General features: G+C 58.5%; 1 protein-coding gene across 1 annotated transcript; it reads left to right on the forward strand.

The window, feature by feature from the left end:
* Nucleotides 1-3565: 3565 nt before the first annotated feature.
* On the forward strand, nucleotides 3566-6230 carry ZNF703 (zinc finger protein 703). The gene is made up of 2 exons (XM_062621007.1): nucleotides 3566-3778; nucleotides 4055-6230. Exons 1-2 carry the CDS (start codon nucleotides 3566-3568, stop codon nucleotides 5441-5443), a joined length of 1602 nt encoding a protein of 533 aa, XP_062476991.1. The 3' UTR covers nucleotides 5444-6230.
* Nucleotides 6231-16488: the final 10258 nt, after the last annotated feature.

The raw sequence follows: 16488 nt of genomic DNA on the forward strand, positions 1-16488 counted from the left end.
CCATTTCCCCTAGCAAACACCCCGCTTCTCCCAGACCAGGAATGTTTCCCTTAAAGTGCATCCAGCAGCAATAAAGGCATTTATCCCAGCGTGCAGCAAAGAGAGATGCTGGAAGAGTTGCAGTGATTTAAATTCATGTCTTATCCTATCCCACCACCATTTTCCACGCAGGCTGCAGCACTCGGATCCCTCTCTCCTTCTCCAGCCTGGACGTTGCTCCCTGCCCATTCCTCACCTCCAGCACCGCCAGGACTTCGGATGCCAATGCCTAGAGCCATGCCGTGCCATAGCTCACAACACTAAGAGCAACCTATCAGCAACACAATAAGATGCTGTGAAACTGGGGGGGGGGGTCCAGCAATCCCTGCCCATCACTCATCTCCTAGCTGCCTTTAAAGCACCTCTCTGCACCATGCAGATGTGGTGGGATGATGCTGGGAAGGGGCCTGGGCAGCAAAGTGTCACCCTTAAGCCCTTCCTGGGAGCATCCCGAGTTGCTGAAAGCTCCTGAACTTAAAGAAAACCACAATTCCTCAAGGATTTTAGGATGAAGACTATGAACAGAGACGCTAAGGGCATGCACACCGAGCAGGATGCATCATTATCCATGATGACCCTTTGGTGATGTTTCAATCCAGCAAACACAAGACGAATCCGGATGTTCCCTGGTGTGCCAGTGCCAGGGCAGGATCAGGCCTTTGGAACATCCCAGGCACCGAGGGAAGCGGTAACTGCAGCCCTGGAGGTACCAGTGCTTAGTGCCCTCCCTCCGATTCAGCATCACCACTGCTCTTATGCGGGTGTCCCACCTCACTTCACACTCTTTTGTCAGGGCCGTGTTGTTGTTGGCATCCAACTCGAGTGACTTTTGAGGCACCTTGGGGTGTTTGCATTTCCTCCTGACTTGAATGGCTCCTTTGAAAGGCAGCGCCTCTCCCTTCACATCCCCGAGCTCCGGATTGAATCAATCTTGTGGTCAGCTCTGGGAAAGGGAAAGGAAAAGAGGGAAAAGCCTCACAGTGAGGGGAAAGGGACAGGTCCAGCCATCAGGGTGATTGATAGCAATGGGAGAAGGAGGACTCGATGTCGGGGTGCACCGTGGCGATGCTGGGGAGATGCAGAACCCAGAGCAGCCAGGCTTGGTGAGACTTAATAACAGCACCACAGCTGGAACACAAAGCATCTGTCAGGGGTTAATCTGATTCATTAGAGGCATCTTTCTCCCTCTTTTCCCCCTCTCCCTGTTCTGGGAGGCAGGAGGGACCTGAAACCCAAGCGCAGGGAGGACAGAGGTGGGTCCATGCCACAGTGCACCCAGAGAGCTGGTTCCTTCCCATCACAAGCAGTCACCATGAACCTGCTGGTGGTGAATGAACCACCTTCAGGCAGGGGTATATGAAGGAAAACATGAAATGTCCAACACCCAGAGCCAAAAGACCGTGTCATCCCTGCAGGACAGGGTGACTGGGCCAATAGGGAATTTATTCCTGATAAGCCTTCATTTTAACACGCAAAGATTTATCCATGTGCCTTGACTCCTCATAGAAAGAGGATCTCATCCCCTCGGAGGGATGATGGATTTCAGCCTCCCCCCAATCATGGAGCCCCAGGGCTTTGTGGATTCAATTCAAGGATGCCTGGAAAAGGTAACCAGAAATCAGAAGTTCATTGCTGGGAAGGTTAATGGGCTATAGGGCGGGCTGCAGGCACTGCCTGGGTACAGGACACGCAGATTGGGTGCAGAAGTGTGAGCTGTGCCAGGCTGATCATACCTAAGCCGTACCATAGCAGCAGTGCCATGCCATGGTGTGCCAGCTGAGCCATGCCATGCCATGATAAGTCATTCTGGGCATGCCATGCCAGCTGAGCCATGCTGTGCCATTCTAAGCTGTGCCAGCAGTGCCATGCCAGCTGAGTTGTGCCACACCATGCCTAGGTGTGCTAGCAGCACTATGTTCTGCCGGCTGAGCTGTGCCATGCTATGGCAAGCCATGTCAGTAGTGCCATGCTCTGCCAGCCACTGTGCCATGCACTACAAGCTGAGCTGTGCCGTGCCATGTCAAGTTGTGTCAGCCATGTCACACTCTGCCAGCTGAGCCATGCCATGGTCTGCCAGCTGTGCCAAGACGTGCCAGATGAGATGTGCCATGCTAAGCTATGCCAGCAGTGCCATGCTTTGCCAGCTGAGCCGTGCCATGGTCCGCCAGCCATGCCAAGCTGTGCCAGCTGAGCCATGCCATGGTCCACCAGCTGTGCCAAGCTGTGCCAGATGAGTTGTGCCATGCTAAGCTATGCCAGCAGTGCCATGCTCTGACAGCTGAGCCGTGCCATGGTCTGCCAGCCATGCCAAGCTGTGCCATGCTAAGCTATGCCAGCTGTGCCAAGCTGTGCCATGCTAAACTATGCCAGCAGTGCCATGCTCTGCCAGCTGAGCCGTGCCATGGTCCGCCAGCCGTGCCAAGCTGTGCCAGATGAGCTGTGCCATGCTAAGCTATGCCAGCAGTGCCAAGCTGTGCCATGCTAAGCTATGCCAGCAGTGCCATGCTCTGCCAGCTGAGCCGTGCCATGGTCTGCCAGCTGTGCCAAGCTGTGCCAGATGAGCTGTGCCATGCTAAGCTATGCCAGCAGTGCCATGCTCTGCCAGCTGAGCCGTGCCATGGTCCGCCAGCCATGCCAAGCTGTGCCAGATGAGCTGTGCCATGCTAAGCTATGCCAGCAGTGCCATGCTCTGCCAGCTGAGCCATGCCATGGTCCGCCAGCCATGCCAAGCTGTGCCATGCTAAGCTATGCCAGCAGTGCCATGCTCTGCCAGCTGAGCCGTGCCATGGTCCGCCAGCCGTGCCAAGCTGTGCCATGCTATACCATGCCAGCAGTGCCATGCTCTGCCAGCTGAGCCGTGCCAAGCTGTGCCATGCTATGCCATGCCAGCAGCGCCATGCACTGCCAGCTGAGCCATGCCATGGTCTGCCAGCCATGCCAAGCTGTGCCAGATGAGCTGTGCCATGCTAAGCTATGCCAGCAGTGCCAAGCTGTGCCAGCTGAGCCGTGCCATGGTCCGCCAGCCATGCCAAGCTGTGCCATGCTAAGCTATGCCAGCCGTGCCAAGCTGTGCCATGCTATGCCATGCCAGCAGTGCCACGCTCTGCCAGCTGAGCCCTGCCAAGCCGTGCCATCCCCGGCTGTGCCACCCTCTCCATGCGCCGCAGCCGCTCCGCTCCGCTCCGCTCTAACCCCGTTCCGTTCCGTTCCGTGCCGTGACCGCCTCTCCCCCACGCGGCGGCGCGGCGCGGGGCGGCGGCAGCAGCGGTTCGCCCCCCCCACCGGCGGCTCTCCCCGCCCCGGGGGCCCGGCCGGGCTCGGATTGGTGCGCGGCGCCGGCCCCCTCGGAGCGCGGCCGCCATCGGGGCTATTTGACGTGTCGGTGGGGCCGGGGAAGGGTTTCGTCTCGCCGGGGCCGCCGCCGCCGCCGCTCCGCCGCCCGCCCGGCCCCGCGGAGCCCGGGGCTTTTCCCCCCCCCCCCCCTTCCCCTTTTCCCCCCCCCTCCCCCCTTGCTGCCCGCCCCCAAATGAGCGGTGCCCCCGGCGGGCCCCGGCCGAGCCCCCCGCCGAGCCGCGGAGCTACGGGCGCCCCGTCGCCCCGGCCGCCCCCCGCCGACCCGCTGCGCCAGGCCAGCCGGCTGCCCATCCGCGTCCTGAAGATGCTCAGCGCCCACGGCGGCCACCTCCTGCACCCCGAGTACCTCCAGCCGCTCTCCTCCACGCCCGTCAGCCCCATCGAGGTCAGTGCCCGCCGCTCCCCCGCTTTCCTTCCCTCCGCCGCTGCTGCAGCCCGGTTCTTTCTTCACCACCACCCCCCCCCCATTACACCGCACCCCGGTTCTTCTCCCCGGCCGGGCGCGCTCCCCCTTTCCCCCCCGGCTCTGGCTCGGCGCCGGGCCCGTCCCCGCCGCACCCGGGATATCGGGAGTGGGATGGGATCGGGTGGGGGCCGGGCTGGGGGGCACCGATGTGATGTGTGTGTGTGTGTCCCCTGACCGGCTCCGCTCCGCCCGCAGCTGGACGCCAAGAAGAGCCCGCTGGCGCTGCTGGCCCAGACCTGCTCGCAGATCGGCAAGCCCGACCCGCCGCCCTCCTCCAAGCTGAACGCCGTGGCCTCCGCCGGGCAGCCCGCAGCCGAGAAGGAGCCCAACGCCCGCCCCGCCGCCCTCAAGCCGCCGGGCAGCGGGGACGCTCCGCCCGAGGACAAGTCCAGCTTCAAACCCTACTCGAAGGGCGGCGGGGAGCAGCGCAAAGAGGGCGGCTCGGACAAGGCCGGCTTTCGGGTACCCAGCGCCGCTTGCCCGCCGTTCCCCCCGCACGCCGCCGCCGCCGCCGCCTCGCCCGGTGGCTCCCGGGGGGCCTCGCCGCAGCACGCAGACCCCAAGGGCACCGAGGAGAAGAAGGAGCCTGAAGCGGGCAAACCCAGCCCCGAGGGGACGGGCGGGGGCCTGGGGCGCGGGGCGGCGGAACCCGGGCCGCACGGAGAGCCCCCTTCGGGCCGAAAGTCGGAGCCCCCCGCCCTGCCGCCCGCCGGCCATGTGGCCCCCGTGTCTCCCTACAAGCCGGGGCACTCGGTGTTCCCTTTGCCACCCTCCAGCATCGGCTACCACGGCTCCATCGTCGGTGCCTACGCCGGTTACCCGTCCCAGTTCGTGCCGGGGCTGGACCCCACTAAGCCGGGCCTGGTGGGCAGCCAGCTCCCGGGGGCACTGGGGCTGCCGGGCAAGCCGCCGAGCTCCAGCCCGCTCACGGGGGCCTCGCCGCCCTCCTTCATGCAGGGATTATGCCGGGACCCGTATTGCCTGAGCTACCACAGCGCCTCGCACCTGAGCTCCAGCAACTGCTCCAGCTGCGTGCACGACCCCGGCAGCCTCAAGAGCGGATACCCCTTGGTGTACCCCACGCACCCGCTGCATTCGGTGCACACCACGCTCTCCTCCGGCGGCACCCCCAGCCTGCCCGGCCACCCCCTCTACACCTACGGCTTCATGCTGCAGAACGACCCCCTGCCCCACATATGCAACTGGGTGTCTGCCAGCGGACCCTGCGACAAGAGGTTTGCCACCTCCGAGGAGCTGCTCACCCACCTACGGACCCACACGGCCCTGCCAGGGGCGGAAAAGCTCTTGGCGGGTTACCCTACCTCCGGGCTGGGCTCCGCTGCCTCCTGCCACCTCCACCTCCCGCCCGCTGCCCCCGGGAGCCCCAACACGTTACCGGCCTCCCTCTCCTTGAGGAGCCCACACACTTTGGGACTCAACAGGTACCATCCCTACGGCAAGAGCCACTTGCCCACGGCCGGCGCCCTGCCCGTGCCCTCCTTGCCGGCCGCCGGACCTTACTACTCGCCATACGCGCTCTACGGCCAAAGACTAACTTCAGCTTCTGCACTGGGATATCAGTAACTGCGGCGGCTCCTTCCCCTCTGCGCCAGCCTTCCTCCTCCTCCTCCTCGCTCCCTCCTTGGACTGTGTATTTATTTACTGTATGTTAGCTTAAAGCTGGGAATATAAGTGCATTAATACACCAATGAATCGATGGTATGCAAAAAGTCTGTGTCCAAACAAAAAAAAACTACAAAAAAAAAACTAAAAAAAAAAAAAAGACAAAAAAAAAGAGACAAAAAATACTATTCTTTCCTTCGCAGGTGTGGGGCTTTGGGGGTTTTTCTCCTGTTTCTTTTGATTTCCTCCCCCCCCCCCCTTCCCTTTTAATTTCTCCTGAGAAATTCTTGCATGACTCCTGACACACAAGGCAAAAAAAAAAAAGGCATTTTCCTCCTTCTTTCCCCCCTCCATGTTTCTCATTCTGGATTCTCGTTTGTAACGTTACAAATGGCATTTTTGACCCTTTTATTTTTTTTTTTTTTAATTTTTAATGTTTTTCCCCTTTTTTTTCCCCTTAATTTCCATGATTTTTGCGGGCTGCGGCGGGCGGGCAAAGCCCCGCCTGCACCGACACCCCCCCCCCTCCATCCATCCATCCATCCCCTCCCCGTCCCACCGTGGGGAAGAGGGGGGCAGGACCCCGGTTGTAAGCCCCGGGGCAGCGGCGAAGAGCGGCGGCGGCGGCGGTGGGCAGGAGCGGGGCACCCCACGGCCGGAGCAGCGGGAGGGCGGCGAGCGTGGCGGGTGGATGAGCTCCGGCTCGGTAAGTCCTATTTTGTTAATAAATGACTCTTGGTTATATCCACCCTCTGGTGTCGTCTCTCGTCCCGCCCCGTTCCCGACCGGGCTCCGCACCGGGGCCGCGGGCTCCCAGCACCATCTAGCGGCGGAGCCCTCGGTCCCGCGGGGTGCCCGGTGCAGCCCCTATTCCCCTCATCCCCGTTAGCACCGCGATGGGGTTGAAGGAGGACGGGGGAGGGGGGGGGAGATGCGCCCGGTTTCCCCCCACCGGTTCCTCTTCCTCGGTGCGCGCGTCGGGAGGAAGGCACCGGGGTTCCCGTGTGGAGGGAAGGTTCGAGAAGGCGGTTGAGTGGAAAGCGAGGCGAGAAGCAGGGAGGGAGGGGGGGGAGCCCACCCGAGGTTGCAGCCGCCGCTGGAATTCAGCTTTGGGGCAGGAATAGGGGGATGAAGGGGGTCGTGGAGCGCGCTGGTGTTAGGGATGCTCCAGCAGCCATGGGTAGCAGGGGCCTCTTCGTTCCCCCCCCCCCAGCCCTGTCCCTTTGGTGGCTGGGGTGATAAATGGCTCTGAAGCGGGGATGGCTCCCATCTCTGCACCCCATGTCCCTCTGGAATGGGCTGTTATTCCAGCCCAGTGTTTGTAGCAGCACCCCCATCCTTGTCCCTGCTTCCTGTTGAAGCCCCCATGTGCTCCCCTGCTTTTTTTTCCCTGCTGTTGAGTGATTTCCTCCTGTTGCATTTTGGGTGAGTCATGCAATTAATCCCAGTTAATTGTCTTCTCTATATTGCCTTCTGCCCTGTGTTTAAATTCCTTTGTGTCCTCTGAGCTGAAAAATAATGTGCTTCAAACAGGGGCTTGCTTTGCCAATGGGATTTGCTGGTTTTCCACCCGTTCTTGTGAGCGGGGCTGGAGGCGTGTGGCTGCTGGTGAGGGCCCTGGCCGGGGTCTCTGCTGGAAAGGGGAGGTGATGGTGGTGCTGGAAGCTGGTGGAGGGGTTGGAGGCACCATCCCCAAGCTCCTCAAGGCTGGGGGACGTAGGATTCGCTGGTCCCTTGCCCTGCTGTGGCTGTGGCTCAGGTCTGGCTTTGCTTATGGTGGTCCCGCTCCTTCCCGTTGGGATGTTTGCAGGGTGAGGGCCTGGGGTTTGCAGAACTGGGTTCGGAGCAGAGGGGGCTTTGCTGCTGTGACTGTGATGGTGTCTCCGGTCCCTGTGTCCCTTTGGCTCTCGAGGGGCAGCTCCTGTGCTCCCATCCCCTCTGCCGCAGAGCTGAGTGGTGATGGTTGAAGCCGTGCCAGGACCCCCCCTTCCCCTCGGGAGCATCGCTGCTCCCTGGATGTGGTCCCTGCTCCCGCCACTGATGCTGCTCAGTGTTGGCTTTGCTTGGGTGCCACTGGTCCCCGGCGTAAATCACAGCTCCTCACTGCAGCTCCTGCTCCACCGTGCACAGCCTCATGCTGCCGGATGAAAGAGTGATGCCACGATGCCCATGGATGTGCTTGAGGCGTGATACCCCTTGTGCACGGTCTGCTGGGGCTGTACTGTGGGCCAGCTAGTGAGCAGCTGCCATGGAGCAGCCTGGGCAGGTGTAAAGGACTTCCCAAAGCCATTATCCTGCCGGAGCCCTTCTCCCAGGGCATCCTGGTGCATCCTCCCCATACGGCAAAGCTCCATCTCCCCTCTTCCCCCAAACCTTTCCTCAGGCCAGGATGCTCCCAGCTCCAGACCCGAGCCCAGCGTGCTTTCCCTGGGAGCTGGATGCTGCTTGGATACATCCTGCTGTGCAGAAGGCTCCCTGAGGAATCGTTTTTCCCCTCCCTAAAGACTGCAGCACTGGGGCCAGGCTGTGTAAACACTGCGAAGTATCATCTGATAGCAGCTGACACTCGGGGCCTTCATCTGCTGGGGAATGATTGTGTTGCCAATGTATTAAATAACTCCCCATGTAATGTATGCCCAGGTTATTGCGGAATTCATTTTATAATAAGAGCACTGGGATGCACTTTATTAATCATTCTGTCTAACAACCTGCACTCCACAGTTTTCGGTTTGATTTGATTCAATCCTGTCTTTCTCCAAAATATATGGCTGAGTGGGTCGGATAATGTATGGCTTAATTTAGAGTTGTATGGGTTTGAATTACCATTTTCATAATGCACTGTGCATTAATGCGGTGCATCATTTATACAGACAAATGTGCGAGGTTTCAAACCTCTCCAGGAGGCAGAAGTCACCTAAAAAGGGAGCGCGGAGCGGCAAGAAAAGGCCCTTTCAAACGCAGCCGGTGGGAGGGGATTGAAGGTGGGCGTCGGGCACGGGGATGGGGTGCCCAGGGTCCCTTTTCCCCTTGCACAATGGCAACTTCTCCAGCCCTCCAGGACCTCCAGCGCTTGACTCGCCGCTGACCCCGGTGCCGGCGCTCGCCGCAGTCGCGCCCGCCCGTCAGTCACCCCGCGCCGTGAGGAAAAAGCTCTGATTATCCAAATACAGTCATTAAAGGGGAAATGTGTTTTTAGGGCTGTCAGAGTGATTAATGAGGGTTAGCAAGCCTTGCGAACGCGCTTGTTTAGTCTAACTGGCAGCCTCTATTTTCCCATTGATTTATTGCGGCAGTTGCCGGGGCCGCGGCGTTGGATGTGTGCGGATGGAAAGCACCGGGACCACGCCGGGCTGCGGGTGCGCGGCTTTGCCGTGCCGGCCCGGCGCAGGCAGCCGAACAAAGGCAACATTATACCTTGTGCTGGGGGAGGACTGACTTGGAAGCGCAGGCGGAGCAGCTCCGCCGTGTGCTGCGTGCCTCAGAACTGTCCCCGTTTGTAAAGCCCATCTGGCCCCCCAATAAATACGTGACCGAAAAGAGCCAAGCCACAGTTTGTTGTTGTTGTTTTCCTGCCTCTCCTGCACGTAAACCTCCTCCCCTCGATGTGTTTTAGGTGATGCAGAGGTGTTTGCCCACAGGCATCCAAGGCGTTGCAGACCGGAGCACCGAGTCTTCCAGGGGCTGGTGCCCGCCGAGAGGAGGTCAGGTCAGGATGCAGAGGCATCTACAGCGGCTGGATGGGAAGTTCCTCAGCTGCATAAAGCAGCTTTTCTCCCCACGTGAGCTCTGGTGGAAGCCCTGGAGAACACGGGCTCTGTGTTTGTGCTCCCAAACTGGTGTGGGCATCTCCTGTCCTGCCCCACCAGCATCCCTGTACCCAGGGCTTTGCTTTAAGGGGGGGATGCTTTGTGTGCTCTAGAGCAGACCTGTACCTGGAGGTGGTCCTGGCAGCCAGAGCTTCCAGCAGCAGAGTTCCTGCTGCCCGGGGCTGCGTGCTGCAACCGGGAATGGAGCAGATGGGGCACCGGGGCGCAAAGCTGGACCCCTGGTTTGCAGCGTGAGCGGGGCACCGTGCCGGAGGGGATGGGGCAGCACCTCCAGTTTGAGCAGCACAAGCAACGAGAGGCCTTGGAGGAGGCGAGCGGAGAAGAAGAAAAGACCTCGAGGTGCTCAGGCAAGCACCTGGGGTGCTGCTGTGACCGGGAATGCTGCAGGTGGAAGACAGCTTCCATATGGCTTTGAATGGAGGCTGAAGAGCTGCTGCTGCTGCTGCTTCCCTGGCCATAAACGGGCGTGTGGTGGGAATCCTCCCAGCGGCACCGCTTGCAACGGCGACAGCATCACCTTCCCCGCGGCACCAGGACACCCTGTTTTGACTGATCACCATAGGAAGCACCAAGGGGCATCCACGGCTGCCCCTTCCCTCTGCAGCATCTGAGCCCGGAGCCGACTGACCCACGGCGATCCAGCATGGATGCAGGGTCGCTGGTGGGCTGCGGAGCGCAGCCTGTGCTGCACCATTCCCCGCAGCCCCGCTCGTGCTGGTTTACTCTGGCAGGCGTGTAAGCGATCCTGTTCATTATGTGCTGCGTGGTTCGGAGTTCTCTCTGTTTATTATGGTGATGAATAACCGAGGAGTCATAATTCCACACACACAAGTGTTTCGGAGGACGCTGGGGGAGACGCTCGCTGACAGCTCAGTTGACTGACTCTATTCCTGCAGCTCAATGCACAAGAACAAACAGGTTGCCACACACCCTGATGCTTTCGAGCACGGGGCTTATGGAAAGCTCCTGCAGCAGCTTGATGCTGGCTTCATCCCACCTCGCAGCCCTGTGCAAGGGGCAGGCTGGGTGGGGGGATGTGGCCTCTGCGAGGATGGAGCCATGCAGGAGCTATGAAGAGGCGGTGGGATGCCAGCAGAGCTCATCCCAATGGGTTGAGCGGAGCTGGGATGCACATCAGTGACTTCTACCAGTGCCTCGTGGTCCCAAAGAGTGGGGATCATCCCTCCCGGCCCAGCACAACCTGGAGGCAGCCAAAGGACACTCAGCATCCTGGGCATCTGGAAGCTTTATATCCCTCTATAAACCCACCCTGCAGACACCCACTGGAGCAGAGAGCTGAAAAGGACTTTATTGACCCCCACATCTTCAAGAGAGCAGATTTGCTGCATCTTTCTCTCCTGGCTCCTGCGCTTGCTACCACCAAGACCTGGCTGATACCGTGCTCCTGTCTTGCTTCTCCCCTCTTCAGGCTGGATCCTGCAGTGTCAGGAGCCTCTTTCCATCACTAGCACTTGGGGCTGGAGCAGGACCATCCAGGTTCTTCTTCCATGGCAAATGTCTCTGACCTGAGGCAAAGCACAAGTTGGGTTGGTTTGTCAGAGGCACGGAGCAGCCTTAGGCTTGCAAGAAAACTGTTGCTCAACCTGCTCCAGAGAGCATCCAACCCCTTGCGTGGCTGGGAAGGGGAATTTGCCATCCTGGTTGCTGGAAAATGGAGCTGAAAAGCCTTTTGTTCCTTCTGGGACGTCTCCTGGGCTCCAGTTGAAGCCTGTATTGGAACAACTGCTTGCAAAGGACTCGCTGGATGCGCACCTCCATTGCCATGTTGGTAATTCCCAAATTCATCTGACTTGGATGCACCAGCGCGGCACCGGCAGGGAATTCCTTAGGGGAGCATCCCGCTGTGTCCCTTGTGCCAGGCTCCTCCTGGTGCCACGCATGGAGGAAGCTCTCCCTGCACTGGGTCTGTTGAGCTGCTTTGGGGTCTCGCTCACACTGCTCAAGCACTTTGGGGTGTGCACAGCACCCAGCACGCTCCCAGGTGAGTTTGGGGAGGGGGGGGAAAAGGAGGCCTGGCAGCTCCAAGGGCTTCGCAGGGGATGGATGAGCTTGGTCCCATTGTGCAGCACAGCCAAGGGGTGGGCAACGGGCACAGGAGCTCCAGGTTGGACCCCACATTGCACCCTGACACCCTCCTCTCGCACCCCCTGGCTTTTGGGGATAGAGGCTGCTTTTCTCCATGGTGCGCGCACAGGGTACCAGGGATGCTGCCCGCATCCCGCATCCCGTGGTACCCCCCCCCCCGCTCATCCCTCTCCCCCGTGCCCTTCTCCCCGCTGCCATGAACGGCGCTTTTATCTCTTGGGTAGGTCCAAATGGAGCTGTCAGCTGCGATCAGCCCCACGATATGACAGGTTGCGGGAGCCGGGGCCCCTCGAACAGAGCAGCCTTGTCTGTCAGAGCCGCCTGACACTCCCCATAATGGCCAGATGGATGAGACTCTGAAAGTAGGGCCCGGCGCGTTTTCAACTCTATTTTGGGTGAAAACACTTCTTGAAAGATCTTGAAAGGAGCTGGCAGTTGAGGAGTTCAAATGATTAATGAGCACTGGCTCTGCCGGGTGGATTTCTCGCTCCATGCCAGCAGCTGGCCTGCTCCAGCCGGCCAAGACACGCCGCATCCCCCCCCTTTCCCTTCTTCCCCCCCTCCCCATCCCTGAATTCCCCCCTCCCTTTCCCTGCTTTTCCCGGAAATGACACCAACGCGACAAGCCCCGCATATGGAAGAAGTTAAATATAAATGACTGCTGAAAGAGGCCTCGCTGAGCGGAGCGAGTTAAAGATGTTGATGGATTCAGAAACACGGGCCTGCGTATGTATTTAGGGATGACAAATGTGATTCAATAAGTAAGGAATTTCTCCGTGGGCTGAGGCGGGACCCGCGGCGCAAGCTCTGCTCTGGGCTCAGCCACACCAGCGCCGTAAATCCTGCAGACAGGCTCTGTTTTGCTTCCCAGGCTGCTCCATGTTGAGTTTTAGGGTGATTTCCCCACCACCACCACCCTCCAGATTAGACCAAGTTGCTGCATCTCCTGCGCTTGGGATGGGAGAGCGGTGCTGAGTGCGGGGACCCATGGGAAAACCCAATGGATGCTCCATAGGGGATTGTGCCGTCCACCAGTGCCAGGCACGTCCCATTGGAGCTATGGACCCTTCAAAGCTGTCAGTGGGTGATTAATGACCAATAACCCCACACACACACCCCCAAATGCCAGTTTGGGGGTGGTTTGTCCTGGTGCTCAATGCGGTACCTTTGCAAGCCTCTTCATGCAGGCAGCTGAGTGGTCTCATAGAGCCCCATGGGGCAGGGGCACACACGTGTCCCTCATCCAAACTGCCCCGTGTTCCCACTTGCTTGGGGTGCACAATGGTGGGGACCACAATGAACTAATGCAAGAAAGCCCTAAATGGAATTCCAGCTGCTGTGTTGCAGGCCAGGCAGGGATGCCAGGTCCCAAGGAGGGATACTGGATCCATAGCAGGGATGCTGAGTCCGTGGCAGGGATGCCAGATCCATAGCAGGGATAATGGATCTATGGCAGGGATGCCAGGTCCCATGAAGGGATGCTGTATCCATAGCAGGGATGCTGAGTCCATGGCAGGGATGCCAGATCCATAGCAGGGATGCTGGCTCCATGGCAGGGATGCCAGATCCATAGCAGGGATGCTGGCTCCATGGCAGGGATGCCAGATCCCATGGAGGTACGATGGCTCCATGGTGGGGATGCCAGGTCCACGTAGGGGTGATAGCTCCAGGCAGGGATGCCAGATCCATAGTGGGGATGCTGGCTACTAGGCAGGGATGCTGGATTTGGGGTGACAAACCCCAGTGGACCTGCAGCCCTTCAGCTCCCCCCATCCTGCCCCTCTATGGGGCTCATAGGGAAATGCCTTTTGGGGGGGGGGGGGTGGGTCAGCGTCCGGGCAGGCTTTGGATCAAGGGCTGCATTCCTTTGTCCTGATTGGATTCGTTAGGAGCGTTTGGCCTGGACACAGGCAGCTAATGAGGGAGGGAGTTTATTGCAGTATGATTCTTCTGTTAAAACAATACAAGAAAAGCAATGCCCTTGGAAATGTGGTATGTGTTTGTACATAGTGGATTTATGGCTCCGGAGGCTTCCAGGGAGACGCAGCCTTTCATTCCCTTCCTTATTGGAACAGATCAGATTGCAGAGTTTAAAGGGCTCTGGAGTTGTGATTTATTTGAAGGCAGAAAGGAGGGAAATCCAACTGTCTGTTCCCTGGCTCAGCTTATCCCGTAGCATCCCGGCCAAGGGGTTGGATCTGCACCTCCTCCATGGATAGTCCCCCCTCCCTTCCCCATTGCTTACATTATCCAGCTCTAAATATATCACTGGGACAGGGCTGACTCCTGACCTGGGCTTCAGCACCTCGCCGAGGCTTCCCGAGCCCTTCCCGGAATCCCACACATCAATCACCCTCCTGGAGCCCTTTCCAAGCTCCTCGGGATGGGACCTGCTGCTTTGATCCCGAGCAGAGATGTTGGTTTGATCTCTGGGATGGGGTGATAAATCCTTGCCATAGGTCCCCGTTTCCTCTCCAGGGAACCCTTTCTCCTCCCTCCCAACTGGAGCATCACCATGGTGGCTCAGTAGTCGATGCTGCCATAGGGCATCCTGGTACAAGCCCAATTCCCACCAGCAGGAACAGGGTGAGACTGTTCCTTGGCCTTTCTGTAATGCATTTAGTGCAAAACCCCTGCTCCCAGGTACCTCGGGGACATTCGGGAATGACCACTTTGGGTCCCACCAGGAGCATCCATCCTTCCCTGTGCTGCTGGGAGGAGATTTCCCTTCTCCTCCTCTGTGACCACTCATCCATGGGGCAGATGGAGAACGGGAAGGAACAACCGAGCTTTCCAGAGGAGGGGTACCCAGCTCCAGCTCAGCCCTTGTTTTCTATGGGGTGGTCTCTCCCCCTGCACACAGCCAGGCTCTGTTTGCCTCCTCTGCCCTACTGATGTGAGTGTTAATTCTCACTCATGCTTCGGGTAAATCCACTTTCTTTCCCGGGATGAATTGTGGTTTCCAAGTGCTTTTAATCATTTCCCTTTGGAAAGCAGTGTCAGGGGGGCTGGAAACAGCCCTCCTTTATTTACTGGATGACCTGGCACGCCAGCACCCGGCCATGGGGCTGGCGTCTGCAGGGCGATGGGGACCACATAGAGAAGCCTTGGGGTGAGCAGGACGGCACCACTGGCTCCCATTGGGATCATTCCCTGAGGACAAACCCCCTTATTCCTGAGGTTAGTGGTGAGCAAGAGGACGGAGAGGAGAACGCCGCTGGAATGCCCTGTGTTGTAACCCGTTCCCCAACGCCTCTTCCCAAGGGGTTGTTCCACCATGAGATGTGTCACAGGAATTCCCGGGGTGTGGAATCAGGACCCTTCCAGTGCTGGGGTGGGCAGGGAGCAAAGGAAAGGTCCCTTTCCAGCGAGCACATGTGAGCAGTTTCCTCCTTCCCAGCTCGGGACTGTCAGGGGATGATTAATGGCCAGCGCTGCAGAAGGGCCGTGATTGCCAAGTGCTGCATTGTTAGCGCTGACATGGAATGAGGCCGGACAGACTTGAACACAATTCTGCACCATAATGTGCAAATAACGTTGGATAGACTTCATTTGTGGAGTGTTTCCCCCCTGCACAGGCCCTCTCCCCACTTTTTTTCCCTTTCAAAGCCATGTCACAGTGACCAGAGCACCCTGCAGCCACCCCAGTCCCGCAGAGCACCCATGGATTTCCCTCACTGGGCTTAGATGCCCTTTTAGGTCTCAGCTAAGGAGCAGTTTTCCCTCTTCTCCCCACTGAAACATCAGCTTTTAATGCACTTTCATTGCATTCATGCACTGGAATCCAGTCCCATCCTGCTGCTGCTGTGCTCCAGGAGGAGCTGCAGCAGTCACTGGGAATTCTGGGGTTCCAGCAGATGATTTTAAGGCTCCCCATGCCAATACATGGAGCTGGCACCATGGCATCCAGAGCAGAAATGGGGATGGGATGGAGATGGGAATGGGAATGGGGATGGAACAAAGACAGGGATAGGAGTGGGATGGAGATGGGAATGGAGATGGGAATGGAGATGGGAATGGGGATGGGAATGGGAACAGGGATGGGGATTTGAATGGGGATGGGGATTGGAATGAGGACAGGGATGGGAATGGGGACAGGGATAGGGATGGGATGGAAATGGGGATGGAGATGGAAGTGGGGATGGGATAGAAGTGGGGATGGAGATGGAACAGGGCAGGACTGGTGAGCAAGAGCTTTCCACCCCAGCGCTCCGCCTGCGCACGGAGGTAACCTTAAACACCAGAGCGGGAAGCATGGGGACAGAGTTTTTCCACCCCTATTCACAACTGTCAGGCGGTGATTAATGGCCAACAGGCTCGGAATTGCCTTTATTGCCAGCCCGGCATTGTTCCTGCTGACAGCTAATGAGGTTAGACAGACTTTACACAGCCTTTACTCCATCCCTGCGGGCTCCGGGGCCTGGGGCGGGGGGACCCTCTCTCTGCTCCCCAGCAGCGGCCAAGCCCCAGCACATCCCAAGGGGCTGCCACATCCCTACCCCGGATCCATGCCGTTGGGACCATGGAGCAGCAGCAGCCGGCAGGCTGGGAGGCTTCAAACTCTCAATCAGCTCCATGGTAAAAGCCAAGAGGTGGTTTTTATACTGCAGCGGGATGGGGAGGGAATGGGACAGGGATGAAGTGCAATAAAGCATTTGTTCATATAGCAAAGCCCGTTCTGTTAAACCAGAGCTGCCACACAGACACCAATGAACATTCCTAGCCCTGGCTCCAGGAATAATGATTTTGGGGGCTTTTTTTCTTCTTTTTTTCCAGGATTATTACCAATAATATTTACCTTTGTGCGCGTTCACATCTTGATGCTGTTAAAACACGTGGCCGCAGCTGGTTTCCCGCTCAGGGTAATGATGTTACGAGGCAAAAGCTCTCCTGCGAGCCAGAACACCCCCCTTCCCATGTAAAAACCTATTACTTTTCAATCTGAGATGACCGCATTCTGCTGCAGCTCCAAGCAATTTCCTAGTTTACCCTTATTAAAGCGAGCGGGGGCTGAGTGGAGGCCCGTGATTTATGAAACACATACCAGCTCCATTAAAACCTTTACAGATTTAA

This window comes from Pezoporus occidentalis, unplaced genomic scaffold (genome assembly GCF_034315485.1).
Source record: "Pezoporus occidentalis ecotype Australia unplaced genomic scaffold, CSIRO_AGI_Poc_V1 ctg226, whole genome shotgun sequence".
In the NCBI taxonomy this organism is placed as follows: Eukaryota; Metazoa; Chordata; class Aves; order Psittaciformes; family Psittacidae; genus Pezoporus; species Pezoporus occidentalis.

Bases quoted from the DNA above. Each gene is read 5' to 3' on its own strand.
- ZNF703 (XM_062621007.1), top strand. From the start codon at position 3,566: ATGAGCGGTGCCCCCGGCGGGCCCCGGCCGAGCCCCCCGCCGAGCCGC. The intron at 3,779-4,054 runs GTCAGTGCCCGC...CTCCGCCCGCAG, and splicing joins CGCCCGTCAGCCCCATCGAG to CTGGACGCCAAGAAGAGCCC.